At 56.1% G+C, this 19,426-nt stretch overlaps 2 protein-coding genes across 2 annotated transcripts; both read left to right on the forward strand.

Moving 5' to 3' along the window:
- PGLYRP2 (peptidoglycan recognition protein 2) lies at positions 1 to 5,793 on the forward strand. The gene is made up of 5 exons (XM_045863855.2): positions 1 to 191; positions 1,320 to 2,447; positions 3,452 to 3,662; positions 4,242 to 4,539; positions 5,547 to 5,793. The coding sequence occupies exons 1-5, from the start codon at positions 101 to 103 to the stop codon at positions 5,634 to 5,636; spliced, it is 1,818 nt and encodes a 605-aa protein (XP_045719811.1). The 5' UTR covers positions 1 to 100; the 3' UTR covers positions 5,637 to 5,793.
- Positions 5,794 to 8,076: 2,283 nt separating this feature from the next.
- Positions 8,077 to 18,817, forward strand: RASAL3 (RAS protein activator like 3). Its single transcript, XM_054504868.2, has 18 exons — positions 8,077 to 8,123; positions 8,254 to 8,591; positions 10,369 to 10,499; positions 10,648 to 10,729; positions 10,836 to 10,897; positions 11,267 to 11,337; positions 11,939 to 12,065; positions 12,153 to 12,251; positions 12,702 to 13,244; positions 13,614 to 13,758; positions 14,019 to 14,163; positions 15,033 to 15,269; positions 15,366 to 15,567; positions 15,681 to 15,799; positions 16,623 to 17,013; positions 17,298 to 17,455; positions 17,975 to 18,038; positions 18,143 to 18,817. Exons 2-18 carry the CDS (start codon positions 8,267 to 8,269, stop codon positions 18,281 to 18,283), a joined length of 3,042 nt encoding a protein of 1,013 aa, XP_054360843.2. The 5' UTR covers positions 8,077 to 8,123; positions 8,254 to 8,266; the 3' UTR covers positions 18,284 to 18,817.
- Positions 18,818 to 19,426: the final 609 nt, after the last annotated feature.

A 19,426-nucleotide genomic window follows, 5' to 3' on the forward strand; every position in this document is an offset into this window, starting at 1 on the left:
CATTCACCGCTGGACTTTGACAGTAACCAAAGGCACCGCTCAGTTCTCCATGCCTATCCCCTTCCAGTTCTGCCAAAGTCTCCACTGAGGTCAGCTGGATATGTCCCTCAGAAGCTGGAACCCCACAATGGTGGCCCAGGCTGTCCTCTGGATCCTGCTCGGATTGCTGCTGCGGCTGGAGCCAGGGACAGGTGGGTCAGGAGGCAGAGATCCGGGGCCAGGACCCAGTTCTGTAAGAATGTGCTGCTGACCCCTCTGTGTCTAGCCCTATACAGGGTGAGGCTGGAGACCCCAGGAGGCCCCAGTCTCAAGGAACCTCTAGTCTCCAGATGCTCCCCATAGGGTCAGGACAATAGCTGGGGAAAGGACTTGGGGCCAGAAAAGCAAAAATCAGGAAAGTTTCCTGGAGGAGGGGACATAGATTTAGGACAGGAAGAAAGAAAAAAAAAAAAATTGACTTGATGCAGAAACAGGAAAGGGCATTTTAGGCCAAGAGAGGAACAAAGCTATAGAGGAATCATAGTGTGGATCGTCTGGAGACGAACCTGGATTCTAGACAGCGTAAGGATTAAAACTTCTTGGGTTCAAATCCTGCCTCTTCCACTTTCTAGCTGTGTGACCCTAGGCAGATGATTCAACCTCTCTGTTCTCATTAGGGTCATTGTGAAGATTAAATGGGTTAAGTTATGTAAGTCACCTAGAATGGTGCCTGGCACATAGTAAATGTTTAATAAATGTTAGCTATCATTCAACATCCCACCCAGCTCTGAGCCCAGCATTTCTGAGTTCCAGGTTCAGCCACTGACATTTCCTTCACTGGGCACAGGCCCACTCTCTCCTCCCTGGCCATCCTTAGGGACACCTATCCCTCTAAAATCCCCCAAACTCCAATCCATCAAGAAAAGCTGTCCATTTTCCCCTCAAAACACCTGGGAACTCTTCTGATTTTTGTCCATCCCACTGCCACCACCCTGGCTTCGGCCACCTTCATCGCTTACCCCCACACTGTCTCTCCTTCCCTACTCTAGCCTCCCCCAAATCTGTTCTCCACATGGTAGCCAAAGGAGCAATTGTAGAATACCAGCCAGGCCATGTCTCTCTCCTGCTCATGAACCTGCCATGGCTCCCCAGTGCTCACTGATCATCTAAGCTCCTTAACCTGTTATCTGTGCCTCAGTCTCCTCATCTATACAAGGACAGTGGTGGGGGTCACAGCATTGTCCGATGAAGAGCTAGGGGCACTGAGAAAATGTGGAAGCAGCAGGGGGAGGAACAGAGGGTGCTGGGCCACTGGGCTAATGTTGTTCCTCCTCCTGCAGCCACCCTGCCCCTGCTCATCGACTCTGTCATCCAGGCCCTGGCGGAGCTCGAGCAGAAGGTACCAGCCACCATGGCCAGCCACACTGCTTCTGCGTGGCTGCTGTTCGCCCAGGACTCTGGCCACCACGATCTCCTCCATCACTTCCTGCTGGAGGGGCAGAATCTCAAGGCCACCAAGCTGGATCCCCAGCAACTGAGCCCAGAGCTTCGAGGCCTGACCAAGGCTGTGGCCCAACATGGTATCCGGGGCAGGCTGGAATACGGAGTGGTGCTGGCACCCGATGGCTCCACGGTGGCTGTGGAGCCTCTTCTGGCAGGGCTGGAGGCAGGGCTACAAGGGAACAGGGTTGTCAACCTGCCCTTGGACAGCACGGCCACCCCTCTGGATGCTGGAGCCACCTTTCCAGACACTGGAGCCGTGGTTCCGGATGTAAGAGCCACATCCCCAAGACTCAGGGATGTCCCCCCAGATGGCGCCTCTGCAGATGTTGGAGCCATACCTCCAAATATTAGAGCCACAGATCTGGATGTCAAACCCACCTCTCCAGGTGTTAGACCTGGCTCTCCAGATGTCCCAGTCACCTCTCCAGATGTCCAAGCCTCCTCGCCAGGTGCCAAAGCCAGGTCCCCGACCACTGTGGACAGCCTTCTGGTGGTCACCCTGGCCAGAGACCTGGGTCTGGCCTTCCTCCAGAGCCCTCAAACCTGGAGCCATTCAGGCCTGGGAACTGAGGGCTGCTGGGACCAGCTCTCTGCCCCCCGGACCTTCACACTCTTAGATTCTGCAGCATCGCCAGTCACCACGGCCTTCCTCAATGGGGCCCTGGATGGGGCCCTCCTTGGAGATTATCTAAGCCGAACTCCTGAGCCTCGGCCACCTCTCAGCGCCCTCCTGAGCCAATACTATGGAGCCGGGGTGGCTGGAGATTCAGGACTTCGCAGCAACTTCCGACGGCAGAACGCAGCAGCTCTGACTTCAGCCCCCACCTTGACACAGCAGGTATGGGGGGCCCTCATCCTGCTACAGAGGCTGGAGCCAGCACACCCTCAGCTGCGGGGCATGAGCCAAGAACGACTGTTCGAGGTAGCCACCAATGCCACCAAGGAATTCACTGAGGCCTTTCTGGGTGAGAAGGCCCCCACCCCCTGTGACCTCCCCCCTCACAGATACACTCTTAGCCTCATGTGGTCAGGGGGATCCAAGACTGGAGGATTCCAGAGGGGGAAATAGGGGCTCAGGCTGGGGAGCCAGGGCAGCTGCACAGGTAAGGAAAGGCTAGGTTTGGGTCTTAAAGGATGAATAAAAGTTCGGGGCGCCTGGGTGGCTCAGTCATTAAGCATCTGCCTTCTGCTCAGGTCATGATCCCAGGGTCCTGGGATCGAGTCCCACGTCAGGCTCCCTGCTTGGTGGGAAGACTGCTTCTCCCTCTCCCACTCCCCCTGCTTGTGTTCCTGCTCTCACTATCTCTCTCTCTGTCAAATAAATAAATCTTAAAAAAAAAAAAAAGGATGAATAAAAGTTCATCCCCCCCAAAAAAAGGAGTGGGGGAAGGTAGAGGGCATTCCAGGAGGTGGGCTCAGCACACGCAAAGGCACAGAGGTTCAAATGGAAGTTCAGCCAGTTACTCCTGTGCACCTTTAGGGAAGTTGCTTCACTTCTCTGAACCTCACCTTCTTCAGTGAAGCCTGGGAAAATCATTGCTTCTTCTTGGAGGTGCTGGGTGGTTTAAGAAAGATGAAACAGGGAAAGCAAGTAGCACACAATTAGAGTATGATAAGTGGGGGCTGAGATTCCTCTTTTCTCACTATGGCTGTCCCTCCCTAGAACTCAGAGCAGAGCCAGCTGGAGAGTGTTGGGTCCTGGATTGTAAAGAGCATTAAATTAAGAGCTAAAATGTTTGGGGTTCATCCTCAAGGTGATGGGAAGCATAGCAGATAAGCCAATAGGACTGAGATGCTGTTAAATTTAGTTAAGTTAGATCCCCATGGGGGCCAGTGTAGTGCGAGATGGAAATGTCCTCAAATCTGGAGGGAGTCCGGAGTGATGGTCCGTATGTGCGCTCTGATGGGGGAGCAGGCGGCAGGCAGAGAAACGCTGGCTGACCCCAGCCCTGGACTCCCTTCTCCACAGGGTGCCCGGCCATCCACCCACGTTGCCGCTGGGGCGCCGCGCCCTATCGGGGTAGCCCCAGGCCGCTGCAGCTGCCACTCGGGTTCTTGTATGTGCATCACACATACGTGCCCGCGCCACCCTGCACGGATTTCGCGCGCTGCGCCGCCGACATGCGCTCTATGCAGCGCTTCCACCAAGATACTCGGGGTTGGGACGACATTGGCTACAGGTAAACTGAACCCGCAGGCTCGCGAACCTTTTAGAGTGTAGTCTGGATGGGCGTGGCCAGACCCGGGGGCGGGGCTTGGACCGGAGCCAACGGGGAGAGACGGAGGAGGAGCTTGGAGGTGGGTGGGGCCAAAGTGGCGAGGGGGCGTGGCCTTGACTTGGGTCCCGGCTTTAGCAGTGGGATTCTTGGGTTTAGGGTAGGAACTAGAAAAGGCGGAAGGACCTGAGAAAGGAGCAGAACCTGTGTTAAGAGCTGGGTCTGGGACAGAGCATCGATGGAATATGACCTAAGACAGAAAAGGTCTCTGAACTGGGCAGGAGCTGTACCTGAGACAGTGTGGAAGGGGCTGGGTAGAAAGGGGAGTGGCCAATGCTGACGGACAGATCCGGAAAAACGGGATAGTTTCTGCGGTGGCACTTGGGGAGTGGGAAGAGGATGGGCGGGGCAGAGCCAGAGAGACCAGGCGGGACGTGGGTCGGAGGTGGCCCTTGGCTCCGGTGCAGAACTGGGTAGGGGCCCAGATGAAAGGCGGGACCTCCCTCACGCCGCGTGGTGCCTGCTTCCCCCTCCCGTCTACAGTTTCGTGATCGGCTCAGACGGCTATGTGTACGAGGGCCGCGGCTGGCACTGGGTGGGCGCGCACACGCTCGGCCACAACTCTCGCGGCTTCGGCGTGGCCTTCGTGGGCAACTACACTGCGGAGCTGCCTGCGGAGGCTGCGCTTCACATCGTGCAGGACGTGCTCCCTGGCTGCGCAGTGCGCGCTGGCCTCCTGCGGCCCGACTATGCGCTGCTGGGCCACCGCCAGCTGGTGCGCACTGACTGCCCCGGGGACGCGCTCTTCAACCTGCTGCGCACCTGGCCGCGCTTCGCTGCTGTGAGTACCAGACCCCGCATCTTTCCGCACCCGTTCAGAGCGCAGCCCTGACCCCTGTCTACCTGCCCAACCTGGACAGGCCCCTGACCCCTTACTGTAATTCCCTAGGCCCACACAACGTCAACCAGGCTCCTGGTCCCCCTTGCAGTCCATCTATTCAGGCAACCAAGGCCCAGACTTCACTCGTTCTACTTGCAACAGCCCCTACCCACTGTCCTCCGCCCCTACAGCCTCGGCTCAGCCCTGACCCGGCCAGCTTGTCCTTTACCCAGCCCCGACACCTCTGTCCTCCCAACCAAAGCATGGACCCCGACCCTACAGCAGCCCTTCTGCCTACACAGCCTCACCCAGACTAGCCAAACTTGGCCTCACTTCTGTCTCCTACCCAAAGGGCCCTCTGTCCACACAACACTAACTTAGCCTGTGACCCTCTACAGAAAACCCCTTTGCCTGTGCAACCTCTGTCTAGCCCCTACCCCCGTGCTGCAGTCCTCTGCCCAATCTCAGCCCTGAGGATGCTTGCTCAGCCCCAGCTTCCCTGACCCCTGATGACAGCTCTTATGGTGGAGCAATCTATGTCCAGCCAGCACAAACTTGGCCTGATGAGCCCACCCAGCCCCTGACCCCGATTACCAAAACATCTCTATATTCACACCTGCACAATCTCACGTTACCTGCACACTGGCCAGCAGTCAGCATTGTACCCACCCCCTCACTTTGGGCCCCCGTCCTCTTCCCTTTCCATGACAGGGGCAGACCCCCACTCCCCAAGCCTCACACTCCCCTGTCCTTTTTTTTTTTTTTAAAGATTTTATTTATTTATTTGACAGAGAGAGTGAGAGAACACAAGCAGGGGGAACAGTAGAGGGAGAGGGAGAAGCAGGCTCCCCACTGAGCAGGGAGCCCAATGTGGGACTCAATCCCAGGACCCTGGGATCGTGATCTGAGCCGAAGGCAGACGCTTAACCGACTGAGCCACCCAGGAGCCCCTCCCCTGTCTTTTCTAGAATGTGAAACCAAGAACAGCCAGGACGGCCTCCAGGAGATCCAAAAGGGAGCCACCTCCAACGATCGTGCCAGCCACAGGCCTCCAATAAAGAGACAGTGGAAAGAGAGCCTGTATCTATGCATCATCTGTGTTTGCACACGTTGTCTTTTTCTTTTTTAAGATTTTATTTATTTATTTGAGAGAGAGAGAGAACAAGTAGGGGGGAGGGGCAGAGGAAGAGGGAGAAGCAGACTCCCCACTGAGCAGGGAGCCTGATGCCGGACTCGATCCCAGGACCCTGGGATCGTGACCTGAGCCAAAGCCGGACACTTAACCTACTGAGCCACCCAGGTGCCCTGCACAAGTTGTCTTAATTTGTGTTTGCCCAGAAGCAGACCGGAGACAAGAATTTCAGTGCAAGTAGTTTGTTTGGGAGGTGAAGGTGCTCCCAGATCATATCAGTTGGGGAATGAGGGAGAGAGGTAGGGAAGAGAAGGCAGCCGAGAAAGGGTACTTTATCAAGTAAGTTGGCACTGTGGGGACATGGAGCTCAATCCCACTGGGGACCTCTAGGGGACTGTGTAAGACACACACCTCAGAGTCATATTGATCCAAGGGAGCTGGGGTATTGATCCTCCAACCCTCATCATCATTGGTTAAGGGCTGATCTCAGGGAAGGTATTAATTCTCTGGCACTTTTGGGTTGCTTATTGTATGGGGAAAGTGGACTCCAGCGTCAGAGAAAGACCTCCAGCAAAAATGCAGGGAAGTGGGAGTGGATCAGTATTCAGTGAAGCGGGAAAGCCTCAGGGATACATCGGAACATGGGGAAACTCTGTATGTGTGTGCTGTGAATGGACTGAGTGCAGTATGAAAGAGGTGGGCATATCTAAGGTGTGTGCATCTGTGTGAACATGTCCAGCTCCAGGAGAAGGGTCTTTGGCCCTCATGGAAGATCCTACTCCTTGGGACAGGTTATAGAATTTGTAAGGCACAGGGCAAAATGAAAATGCAGGGCCCCTTGTTCAAAAAGCAGAAGCTTCGAGACAGCAACAGCAAAGCATTAAATCAAATGCAGTGCAGTGCCCTTCTAAGCATGGGGGTCCTGGATGACTGCCCAGGCCACATGCCCATGAAAGTGATCCTACCCACCCTATCCTGTGAATTCTGGTCACCCTTGCCTTTGCACAAATTGTTCCTTCTATCTGGCATGCTCATCCCATGGTCCTCTCCTTATGCTTTGGGCCACAAGTGTCACCTCTTCAGGGAGGCCCTCCTGGATTTTCCCACTTGTGCTTAGCCTCTATTGCAGTCTATTTTCTTCCAAGTCTTCCTCACCAGCTAGAAATGTCCTGCATTGATGTTCAGGATCTGTTTCCCTCACTGGACTCTGAGCTCCAGGAGGGCAAGAACCAGGTTTGTTTAGTTCCCTGTGGCTTCTCCAGCACCCAGTACATAGTAGGCACTCGGGAAACATTTATTGAGTAAACAAAGGCTCCCATTATGAACCTTCTGGAGCTAATACTATCATCTTGTTGTACAAATAAGGACACCGAGGCTCAGAGAGAGGAAGTGACTTGCCTGAGGTCACACAGTGAGAGAAGGACCAGCTGGCTCTGGAACCCACTTCTGGGCCAGGATTCGAGTGACTCTCATGCTGACTCATTCACTTCTTAGAACAGCATTTGCCCACCTCTTTTTACAAGTAAACACTTACTGAGGTACAACAAAGATAGAGGAAGACACAGGAAAGTGCACTGAACTGTATAGCTCAATAAATTTTCACAACAGAACACACCCTTGTAATCAGCACTCACCCAGTTCAAGAAACGGGACGTGTTAAATTTGTTATGTGACTTTCACCACCATTAGGGGAAAAAAAAAAAAAGATCAATTCCGAGAAGCTTCCTTCATGCTCCCCTACCTTCTTCCAAAGGAACCTAACATCCTGATTTGTTCCACACAGTTTTGCCTCCTTTGCGACTTTATATAAAAGGGACCACATGGTATTGACTCTTCACTGTTTGTGATTCATCCACGTTCAATCATCCAGTGGTTTGCTCATTTCGTTGCTGCATGGTATTCCACGGAGGAAGATATCACAATTGATCCATTCCACAGTACATGGACACGTGGGTTGCCTTCAGTTTGGTGCTATTACAAAGAGCGCTAGTGGGCATGTCTATTGGGTGTATACCTAGCACTGTAATCGCTGGGCCAGAGGTGAGGTGTATGGGCAACGTTAGGAGATCATGTCAGTTTTCCAACTTAGGTGAATTGCTGCTCTACACTCTGACCAGCAGTGGAGGAGAGCTCCAGGTGCCCTGTATTCTCACCAGCACTTGGTCAGTCTACCCATTCTGCAGAGATGGCATCTGAGGCTCAGAGAGCGGCATTGCGGCTTCCCGGTCAATGAGAGATTCTGGGTCCTGCTCTGTCACCTCCTCTGCCTCCCGCATCCTGCCCCCACTGTGCCCTCCCAGCCTGGCTGTGGGGTGGGGTGGGACAGACAGTGTCACGTGGAGTTGCATTCAGTGGGAGGAAGCCAGGCAGGGTGCAGACGGCTGCTGATTTTGGGGCTGGTCGGGAAATCAAGGTAAGGGAGGGAGGGCATGGTGGCCACTGAGGGGGTTACCTGGGGGTGGAGCTGTGAGTGGGAAGGGGGCAAAGATGAGGACAGCATGTGGGAACACACTGGGCAGAACTGTCACCCTCTTGTCCCTCAGGAGAACCCCCGCCATGGACCCACCATCACCGTGCAAGGCCTCCCAAACCCAGCCTGCAGCAGCCTCGTCCCTGCTAACCTCCTACCGTTGGCACACAGGGGGCGATGGGGAGAAAGTAGCCGGAGGGTCCCGCTGGGGCCGACTTGCAGGCTGGGGAAGGGCGCTAAGCCACCAGGAGCCAGGGGTCAGCAGCCAGCCAGCCTCTCGCTCGCTGTTCCGTCGTGTCCTCTCTGCGCCCCCCAAGGAGTCACGCACAAGTCGCCTGCGGCTATCCAAGACCCTCTGGGGAAGGCATAAGACCCCGCCGCTGGAGCCAGGACCAGAGCCGGAGGCCCCAGGTACATGGTGTCCCCCCCCCCCACCAGGCTGGGAGGCCGGATGCTTGGGTTTTGTCTGCCTCCGAAGCATCAGCCCTACAGACACAGGAAGTTGTGGGGAGTGCAAAAGCCCAACAGGAAGTGGCTGGGGCCCAGCTGCCCTCTTCCCTCTTCCCCCTCACACAGGGACTGGGGGGTAGGGGGAGTGGCCAGGGGCCTATGGGCTGGGGGGTCCATCCTGGGGAAGGGAGAGGGAAGAGACTGAGGGTGGTACTGTCCAGATGCCAAATGGCTCTTGGCCCCAGTGGGTCTCTCCTCATATCCAATAGCCCAGGCTCATTCTCTCCTGCCTGGATATCCACCTTAGCCCTCTGGCCTCCATATGTTCAGTTTCTCCACTTCTTTGAACCTCAGCTTCTCCATCAGTTAAATGGGGATCATAATGCCTACCTTGAAGCATATATAATTTCATTCACTCATATTCATTCATTCATTCATTCATTCATTCAAACAGAGGTCTATTGAGCATTTACGACATGCCAGGCCTTGATTTAGGCACTAAGGACAAAGCAGTAAACAAAACAGATGGAATTGCCTACCCCATGTAGCTCACAGTGTAGTGGGTATGACAGACAGTAAACAAGTAAACCAAAAACGACAGATGGGGCTGTTCCACAGAGGGATCTAGAAGAGTAAGGGATGCCATGAAGACTGTAGTTCAGGAATGCAGTACTAGCCCAGGGCCCAGCATGATTTAAGTGATCTATTAAGAAGTGGAGTATTTATTCCCCTGATGGGAAAACAATAGGACAGACAGGTGATCTGGGAGGGTTGATTCAACCTATCTATTCTGAGAACCTCATTTCTCACTGTTCATATTCCCATTTTGCAGAGGCATCCCTTTAACTCCCTTCAGGGTATCAGGTATTGCTCACTCCATAGGATCCAGACAGAGAGTTCTCCAAGAAGCAGGACTGCTCCTCCTCTGCTCAAACACCTCCCATGGTTCCCCATTACCCCCAGGATAAAACCTCCAGTTCTCTAACTGGCACCCAAGATTCTGTACCAGTCTCATCCTGGATCTTCTCCCTCTAGCCTCTGAGCCCTCTGGGCCCTTCTTGCTTTTCCTGGGCCTTGCCATCTCTGAACCTTTGCCCAAGCTGTTACTGCCCTTGTCCCCTCCATCTCTGTCAAAATCCAACCTGCTGTTCAAGACCTAGTGCAAACCTACCATCTCTGGAGGCTTTCCCTGTCCCACTGCACCACCACCTCTCCCTACCCTGATCTTCTTTCTATTCCTTTCTCAAAATTTGAATACTTTCCACCTTAGATTAGTTATTTATGTAAGGAACCAAGGATGCTGTCTTGTTTAACCTCTTGGACCTGCCTATCTACTGTCTTGGTTAAGAGAAGAATGCTTGTGTCTGAACCTGGCTCAACCACTCACAAGCTGTATGACCCTGGGCAAGTCCCTCAACCTCTCTGGTTTTCAGTTTCCTCCTTGGCAAAATGGGGGTGATAATAGCCCTTGAATAGCTTTTGGAGGATTAAATGAGAGAAGGTGGATTAGTAAACACAGTACAGGGCACATGTGTCCACTACCCATGGCCTGTGGGGACAAGGACAAGAGGGGTGGAAACTTGTCCAACAACAGCCTGACATGGCTGCTGGGTGGGCTGGGGTTGGGGGGAGTGGAGACACCTGGGAAGGAATGCCTGATGAGCCTCTCTGAATGGAGATGGTCCACTGAGGGAGAGGAAAGGACTCCCAGGTCCCCAGCACCTACTCCTCTGCCCAGAGCCTGAACCAGAGCCAGAGACCCCTGCCCCACAGATCCCTGAGGCCCCCACACCTGACGTACCCATCTGGAACATTGGGGCCTTCACCCTGCTCGATGGGAAGCTGGTGCTGCTTGGGGGTGAGGAGGAGGTGAGAAGGGGCACAGGGGCGAGGGGAGGGAAGAACACGGTGGGAAGGAGACAGAAGAGTGGGCGGGGGGAGGATAATGGAAAGTGTCTGCCTCTCCTTCTGTCTGCCTGCCTACCTCCCCTTTATGACTACCCACTCTTATGGACAGCAGGGTCCTCGCCGGCCCCGAGTGGGGAGCGCTAGCTCTGAGGGCAGCCTCCAGGTAGCCATGGGGAGCCTCAGAGATCCAGGTAAGTTTCAGAGGTGCGGAGGGCTGGGGCATTTGGTAGCATGTCAAGGTGGGGCAGAATTCAAGATGATCCCATCCCCCAACATTCCACCCCTGACCACCTACAGATCGGATCCCCGGAAAGATTGACGCAGAGGCTGCTGGCCCCAACCAGGTCCACAACGTTCGGGTGAGCCATCCAGTGGGAGGTGGAGGGGAGAGCAAAGACTCCCAGACCCTCAGAGATGAAAGGGGACTCTTACTGGGTGCTCTTGGGCAGGTCACTTTTTTGGCCTCAGTGTCCCTATCAGTCAAATGGAGCTAATGAGAGAACCCCCCCCCCCAGGGCTGTTTATGAGAAGTCAAAAGAGAAAGCATAGGATTGGTGCTTTAGAAAAGGAAAAAAAAACCCCAAATTTTGGTTGCCTTTATTATTACTGCTAAAACAGCCTGAGGTTGCGGTCTCCCCAAACCAGCAGACGACCCAGGACACCCTGGGTGGAAAGAAGTTGAGGAAGGAGAACAGGGTTCTGTCCAGCTGATATCCCCGTTCCCACAGGGATTGCTCAAGCGGCTGAAAGAGAAGAAAAAGGCCAGGTCGGAGCTCGGAGCCAGTGCCTGCCGGGATGGGTAAGAGTCTCTGAGGGGCAGAAAGGGCTGGAATTCAACATGGCCCCCTCCACCCCCACCTGCCTATCATTCCCACCTCCACCAAATACCTCCCATGGCCCCCTCTGTGTCCTGCCCCAGAGCAATGCTGGAGCCACCCCTCGGCTGAAGGGTGGGGACAGAGTCTAACACACTAACTCTAAATCAGGAACTAAGTCAACGCCCTGGGCTGGGAGTGTCAGCGAAGGGACCACTGAGCTGAGATCTGAAGGACGGATGATAGTTCGCCAGGCCAAGAGGGACAGGAAAAGCATTCCAGGCTACGAAACAGGGAGTGCAAAGGCCAAGAGGCCAGATGAAGCGACAAAAACAAGGCCAGGATGACTGGAGTTCAGAGAAAGGGACTAAGTGGAGGGAAATGTGGTCAAAAGGTGACAAAGACTGTACTATGTAAGGTAACACAGGCCACCATAAGGAGTTGAGTTTTTATCCTGAAAGCGATGGGTTCAAGTCCAATTTAGGTTCAAGTTCATCCTGGCCTCCCTCCACCCTTCAGGCTCTAGGGGGTGGGTTTGTGCGGAGGAGGGAAGAATGACCACTTGTTCAACCGCCCGCTCCCCAGATCCCCCAGTGCTCTGGGATCTCGGGAATCGCTGGCCACGCTCTCCGAGCTGGACCTGGGTGCTGAGCGGGATGTAAGGGTCTGGCCATTGCACCCCAGCCTCCTGGAGGAGCCCCACTGCTTCCAGGTAAATGCAGAGAACTCTCCACCTCACCCAGATTCTTTGGTTCTACCCTTGGCCTCAACCGCACCCTTGGATCCCCATCTCCAACAGGTAACGTGGACGGGCGGGAGCCGCTGCTTCTCTTGTCGCTCCGCCGCTGAGAGAGACCGCTGGATCGAGGACCTTCGCCGCCACTTCCAGCCCAACCAGGTCAGTACAGCGGCAAAGTTGGACGTGCAGGCCCCGCCCACAGCCCGGGCCCCGCCCTTTCCCCCACCCAAACCCCCGCCCCCCGCCCTAACCCTGCCTCTAGACACACCTGCCGGCTAACACCTTTGCAAAAACTCCGAGACCCTCCTCAGCTTCCGTCTGTTACCAGCCCCTGGTAAAACAACCCGGTCCCAGAAGTTCAATCCGGGAACTATTTGCACCCAAAGCCCCGCCTACCAGGCAATGGCCAAGTCCCCATCCCGCGGCTACTCCTCCGTACCCTGGAGCCCGGATCTCTCTGCGAGAGCCCAGAAAAGCTAGAGGGCTTTCGCAGAACCACCTTGAGACCGCCGTGGCCCCTGTCTTCCCCCAAGGGCCCAGCGATCTCCCTGGGGGCACGGTGCCCCACGTCGAGCACCGACGCCTCCCCCAACCCACTCCGGTCCGCAGGACAACTTGGAGCGGGAAGAGACGTGGTTGAGCGTGTGGGTGCACGAGGCAAAGGGACTGCCCCGAGCGGCGACGGGGTCCGCAGGCGTGCGCGCCGAGCTGTGGCTGGACGGCGCTCTCCTGGCGCGCACAGCGCCGCGGGCTGGCCCGGGCCCGCTCTTCTGGGCCGAGCGCTTCCACTTCGAGGCGCTGCCGCCGGCGCGTCGCCTGTCGTTGAGGCTGCGCGGAGCTGGCCTGGGGGGAGCGGCGCTGGGCCGCGTGGCACTGGCCCTGGAAGAGCTGGGCGTCCCCCACGCGCCCGCCGCGGGCCTGGAGCGCTGGTTCCCGCTGCTCGGGGCACCAGCAGGCGCGGCGCTGCGGGCGCGGATCCGGGCGCGGCGCCTGCGCGTGCTGCCGTCCGAGCGCTACAAGGAGCTGGCGGAGTTCCTCACCTTCCACTACGCGCGCCTCTGCGGGGCGCTGGAGCCCGCGCTGTCTGCCCAGGCCAAGGAGGAGCTGGCGGCTGCCATGGTGCGAGTGCTGCAGGCCACCGGCCGGGCGCAGGTGCGGCGCTGCGACGGGGCGGACCCGAGTGACCAGAGGCTGCCTGATCGCGCGCTCCGGGGAGCAGTGTGGGTGTTGGGGGGTACCGGTGGCTCAGGACCCCGGCGGCACAGGCGGGGCGGGGCACCACGAGGGGCGGGGCCTGAGCTTCAGCTGTGAGGGGCGGGGCCTGAACTGAGCCTCTAAACTGAAAGATTTAAATTTCTGCTGTGAGGGCTAGAGGATCCGACCTTGTGAGCCCTAGCAGTGAAGACTCTAGCAGCTAGGAGGGTCCGGGCTTGTGTCCCAGGTGTGAGTGATTGGCCAAGGGCTCGTATGCCCCCTAGCTCCGTCCGCTCCCCCGCGCAACGTGAACCCCACTGTCCCCAGGCACTGGTGACAGACCTGGGCACCGCAGAGCTGGCACGCAGTGGAGGCCGTGAGGCGCTGCTATTCCGGGAAAACACATTGGCCACCAAGGCCATTGATGAGTACATGAAGCTGGTGGCACAGGATTACCTCCAAGAGACGCTGGGTGAGCCAGAGGGTGGATGTCAGAGGCCATCTAGGCGGGCTAGGAACCCCCTCCCCGGGGGAGATCTGGGAGATCCTAGGTAACCTGGATGCTGGTAGTGGGTAGTACCTTTGGGGGTGCTGGAATCCTGGAGGCAACTGGGGGCTCCCCCAGAGATGTTAGGTGTCTCCGGAGGAAGGTGGAGACAGAGTTGGAGGCTGAGTGTGGTGGGTTGTGGTGGTCACGGCCCTGGCCTCTTGTCTGGCTGTGCTGAACTGCAGGGCAGGTCGTGCAGCGTCTCTGTGCCTCCAGTGAGGACTGTGAGGTGGACCCCAGCAAGTGCCCGGCCCCAGAGCTGCCGCAGCACCAGACCAGACTGCGAAACAGTTGTGAGGAAGTCTTCCAAAACATCATCCACTCCTACAAGTGAGAATCAGGGCCCCAGCACCTGAGCCTAGCCCTACTTCTCAGCCACTGTGCTAATAGCCCTGACCCCCAATTGGGGTTGCCAAATAAAAACAGGATGCCCAGTTAAATGACGCATGCAACATTTGGGACATACTTATACTAAAAAAGTATTCATTTTTATCTGAAATTCAAGTTTAACTGTTTGTCCTGAAGTTTTGTTTGCTAAGTCTGGTAACCCATTCCCCATATCAGGTCAACTTGGGGTTACTGACCCCAAGGAACCTGGGACCCAATTCCTTGTCCTCTAACTACAGGGGACCCCATACCCTAATTCCATGCTAGCTGACCCCAGTTAATATAGGACCTCAATAAAGACCTCTGATTCCAGGTGATACTAAAACCCCCAATCCCATGACCCTTGATCTTAAATGACCCTGTACCCCAAATTCCATGCAACTGATCACAAGAAACCAGGGATTCCAATTCCTTAAACTCTGACCATAGGTTAACCTATATGTTGAGTCCCACATCACTTGGAACATCAATACCATAATTTCTGAACCTAGGTGACTCTGTAACCTCAAGCCCATCCTACCTCATCTTATATAATCTAGCACCCCAATCTCATGTTCCTTTATAGCTACCTCCCAAGCTCATGGATTGTATCCCCATGTGAACCTGTATCCCCACCTCCCAGGTTACTGACTCCAGAGGTCACCACAATAACTACCCCATAAATCCTGACCCCAAGCATTATTATCCTCAATGTCTCCAATCCTGGAACCCATAGTGCCGGTGATTCCTGACTTCTGACCTTAGGACCTTGACATGAATATGACCTTTATGTCCATACCCTCCCCCTTTGACCATTGCCTCTTCTGCCCCAGCTGGTTTCCAGCAGAGCTGGGCACCGTGTTCTCAGGCTGGCGAGAAGCATGCAAGGCACGTGGCTCTGAGGCACTGGGCCCCCGACTGGTGTGTGCCTCTCTCTTCTTACGACTCCTGTGTCCTGCCATCCTGGCACCCAGCCTCTTTGGTCTGGCACCAGAGCACCCTGCACCTGGCCCAGCCCGCACCCTCACACTGATCGCCAAGGTCATCCAGAACCTCGCCAACAGTGCCCCGTAGGTGCTGGGAGGCTGGGGGAGGGGAGGGGTGCGTGCCAGGGCAGTGGGGTGGCAGATGCCTGGTCTGACCCACCCAGTCCGACTTTTGCCCAGGTTTGGTGAGAAGGAGGCCTACATGGGCTTCATGAATAGCTTTCTGGAGGATCATGGACCAGCCATGAAACACTTCCTGGACCAAGTGGCCATGGTGGATGTGGATGCAGCACCCAGTGGCTACCAGGGCAGCAGTGACTTAGCCCTCCAGCTGGCAGTCCTGCACGCCCAGCTCTGCACCATCTTTGCTGAACTTGACCAGGTATGGCCAGAGTGCAGAGGCCAGAGCCTAGGGTGTGGGGTAGGGAGGCAAGAGGGCAGGGAGCCTATGGTCCTAGAGAGCTTGTTTACCATCCTCCCTACATGCCTCATCAGGCAACCCGTGACAGCCTGGAACCGCTGCCCACCATCCTGAGAGCCATTGAGGAGGGCCGGCCTGTACCTGTGACTGTGCCGATGCGGCTCCCACCACCCCCAGCCCAAGTTCACTCCAGGTAACCAGCCTGCCTCAGGTCTGGCCCAGTTCTGATGGGTGAGAGCAGGGGCCAGACCAAAGGCAAGGACAGGGTCAGACCGGGGCCAGGGGTGAAGATAAGATCACGTCAGGGGTCAGGAACAGCAGTCGCCTTGGGATTCACTGTCAGAAACTGTTGCATAAAGGTAAGAGGCTGGAGACGGGGTCATCCATGGGGTCAGAGAGAGGTTCACAGTATGGTCAGAAGACAGGTACTACTGGATCAGATTGGAGTCCAAGGTGGGAATAGGTCATCGCAGAGGTCAGGGAGAGGTCACTTTTGGGGTCAGAGAAAGTGACATTGTGGTCAGTGATGAGGGTCAGTGATGAGGTTGTGGATGGAGTCAAATCAGGGTCAGATGTTAAGATGCACCATCAAGGGTCAGGGACAGGTTCATATGGTAAGCAGAGGTCAGGCCCATGGCCAAACGGGGTCAAGGGTTATAGGTAAAGTCATATGGTCAGAGATCAGGGACCATGGTCTGTGAGGAGGCAGAGACAGGATCAGCTTAAGGTCAGAGGTCAGGGACAAAGGAGGGGTCAGACAGGGAAGGAAAAGGGTATCCCTGTGAGCAGAGGTCAAGCCCAGGGTCAGACTGGAATCAGAGGTTACAGAGATGGTCGTGTCAAGGGTCATAGAGAAGACTGTATTGTCAGAAGTCCAGGGTCAGAGATCCAAATGTGATTCCATCAGTGACAAAGTCACATAGAAGTAAAAGATCAGAGGTGGAGTCATTTCTGGTCAGAGGTAGGTTTGGGGGTCAGCTCAGGGGCTGATCTGAGCTCTCCCATTCCACCCCCAGCTTCTCTGCAGGGGACAAGCCCGGCTTCCTGGCTCCTCGGGATCTCCCCAAGCACACCCCTCTCATCTCCAAGAGCCAGTCTCTACGCAGCGTTCATGGCGCAGGGAGTTGGGCACGACCGCCGCCAGACCAAGAGCCGCCCCCGCGGCTGTCCCGGCCCGTGCAGCGCACGCAGAGCGTCCCGGCTGGCCGCCCCGCTCGTCGCCGCCCCTCTGCAGGGCCCCGGCCACGGCCCAAAAGCTCGCTTCGCACGGGGCCCGCTCCCCGAGGCCGGCCCTGGACCGGGGCCTCAGCATCGTTGCCTCGGAAGCCGTCGGTGCCGTGGCAGCGCCAGCTGGACCAGCCGCGGGACAGAGACCAGGCTCTGGGCGTGCACCGACCCGTGGGCAAGGTGAGGTCCAGCTCAGGTCTGCACACAGAGGGGAATGACGGGACTGGAAAGACAGAAAGCCAGGCAGGTCTGGGTTCAAATGCCGAGCTCTCTGCGCTGTGTGACCCCAGGCCTAGTGCAAACCTCTCCGAGCCTCAGTTTGCTCCTCTGTAAGACGGGAGCGAGGTTTCCTAACGGGGCAGGGCAGTGAGATGGCAGAGCGCAGGGGACAAGGAGGTCAGGGTTTTTCGGGGAGAAGAAGGGGCGGGACGACGGGTCAGGTTACATCTGCTCCCTCCCCACAGTTGGCAGAGCTGCAGTGTGAGGTGGCCGCCCTGCGCGAGGAACAGAAGGCTCTGTCCAGCCTCGTGGAGTCGCTAGGCACCCACCTCCGGGCCTTGACGGAGAAGCAGGAGCAGCTTCAGGGCCAGCTGCAAGACCTGGACTCCAGGCTCCGTGAAGGGTGAGCCCCGCCTCCTCCATTAGCTCTGCCTCTGGGTGAGCCCGCTGTAATCAGATCTGCCCCACTTTCATTCAGGCCTCTCAATCACACCCAAATCACTCCCGGCAGGCCACGCCCCCTTCCAGGCCCGCCCCAACACCCCTGTTTCGCCCCGCCCCTTGGTCAGCTCCGCCCACCCCAGGTCGCTGGCGAGTCCTACCTTCCAGGCCCCACTCCTCAATCAGGCCCTCCCAAACAGGTTGGTCCCGCGTCTCTCAGTCTGGGCACATCTTCGTCCCTGTCACCACCTCACCCAGGACTGTCCAAGCCCCACCCTTAAGAGTTGGTTGGTCCTTTCATCCCAGCTATTCAAGGCTCTGATTCAGTCCGGGCTCCAAGTTTATCTAGGCCCCGCCCCCTAGCGTGGACAAACCCCGCCTCCACGCCAAGCCCCGCCCCCGAACTCCTGGCTGTCCAACCAGGAGCTGGAGGGGAGTTTCTCCGCCTCTGACCCTCCCCTCTTGCCCCTGCTCCCCACAGGACTCCGCAGTCGGATCCAGGGCGTGGTGCTCCAAGCAGTGAAGATCACAGGCTTAAAAGTCTGGTGAGACCCCTGCCGTAGCCCTGGGGAAGATCTGGGCGGTGAGGGAACCAGGGTTGGGATGCAACCCTCCCCTGGCTCCGAGCCCATTGCCACTGCCTCTCCAGGAGAGCCGTCTGGCTGAGATGGAGAGTACTCAGGCCCAGCTGAGGAATGTGGTCCAGAGCCTGCAGCTTCCCAGAACGTCGGGATCCCGGAACCAGCCCCTACCCCTCAAACCACCCTGCCTCAACGGAGATACCACTTGAGCTGCCCACCCTGTCCCACGTGGTCTGGGAGCAGATACCGTCTTAAAGGCCTGTCCGACCCCTGCCTCAGCCCTACGTGGCCTACAGTGGGGAGTGGAGCCCTAAGCCAACCAGTCTGGCACTGTGAGGTTACCCAGTAAAATTTTGATTTCAGTAAAATGGATGGCCTTTTTTTGCCCCTACGTGTGGCCAATCAGAAAGCATCCCCCTCCCACCATTCAAGTCTCCCAATTTCTCTCCTAATTGGAGTTCTCATGGAAGGGACAATATAAGGAGAGTCTCACCAGCTGTGTGACCTTAGACCTTTACTCTCTTAGTTCCTCAATTTTCTCATCTGTAAAATGGATCTAAAGTTTCTTACACAGTAGAAGACCCATTGTTTAAGGTGTTCAATAAAAGGAATTTGTCATTGTTAGGGGCAGCACCTGCTTCTGATTGAAGCCCAGGCCTCAGATGAGAGCATCTTCCTAGGCCCCCAAATCCCACACCAGCTCCCTCATGGCAGGGAGAGCATGGGTCTGGAGGCAGATGAAGGAAGGGGTGAGTAGGTGTGGAGACCGTTGAACTCTGTGAGTGTTGGTTAGGTAAATGAGTGGGCATTTGAGTCATGGGTGGATGGATGGGTGAGGGGTAGTGTGTATGGGACATTTGGCAGATAAATAGGTTAGCATTTGGTGGAAACTTGCCCTGGTAGGTGAGTAAATAAGCAGTTAGCTGGGATAGGTACGTCTACCTAGAAAAGCCTGGATCACAGTAGGAAATAAATATTTGAGTTAATTGAGTAGGTGGTTATATACATTGTATGAATATTTGTTGGGGTTTCCTGAGACTTGAGCTAGGCAGTGAGGAAACAATAATGAGCTAGGCAGACAGGACTCCTGTCCTCATGGAGCTTACACTCTAGTGGACAAACAAGTAAATGTGCAGTTGAAGGATGGATGTCTGCATGGCTGGGTGAAAGGATGTGTGTAGGGATGGGTGGATGCTTGCTTGGTTGTTTGGATATGTAAGTATTTACTTGGGTGGTGGGGTGGATGGGCAGGTAGATGGGATGTGGATGAGTGGGTTGAGTGGGTGGATGGGAATTTGGGTGCGTGGTAGCTGGCTGACAGGACCAGATGTTGGTTGATTGGTGGATGGATG

Source organism: Mirounga angustirostris, unplaced genomic scaffold (assembly GCF_029215605.1).
Source record: "Mirounga angustirostris isolate CCGP_5_RB_7025 unplaced genomic scaffold, mMirAng1.0.hap1 SCAF_1, whole genome shotgun sequence".
Taxonomy (NCBI): Eukaryota; Metazoa; Chordata; class Mammalia; order Carnivora; family Phocidae; genus Mirounga; species Mirounga angustirostris.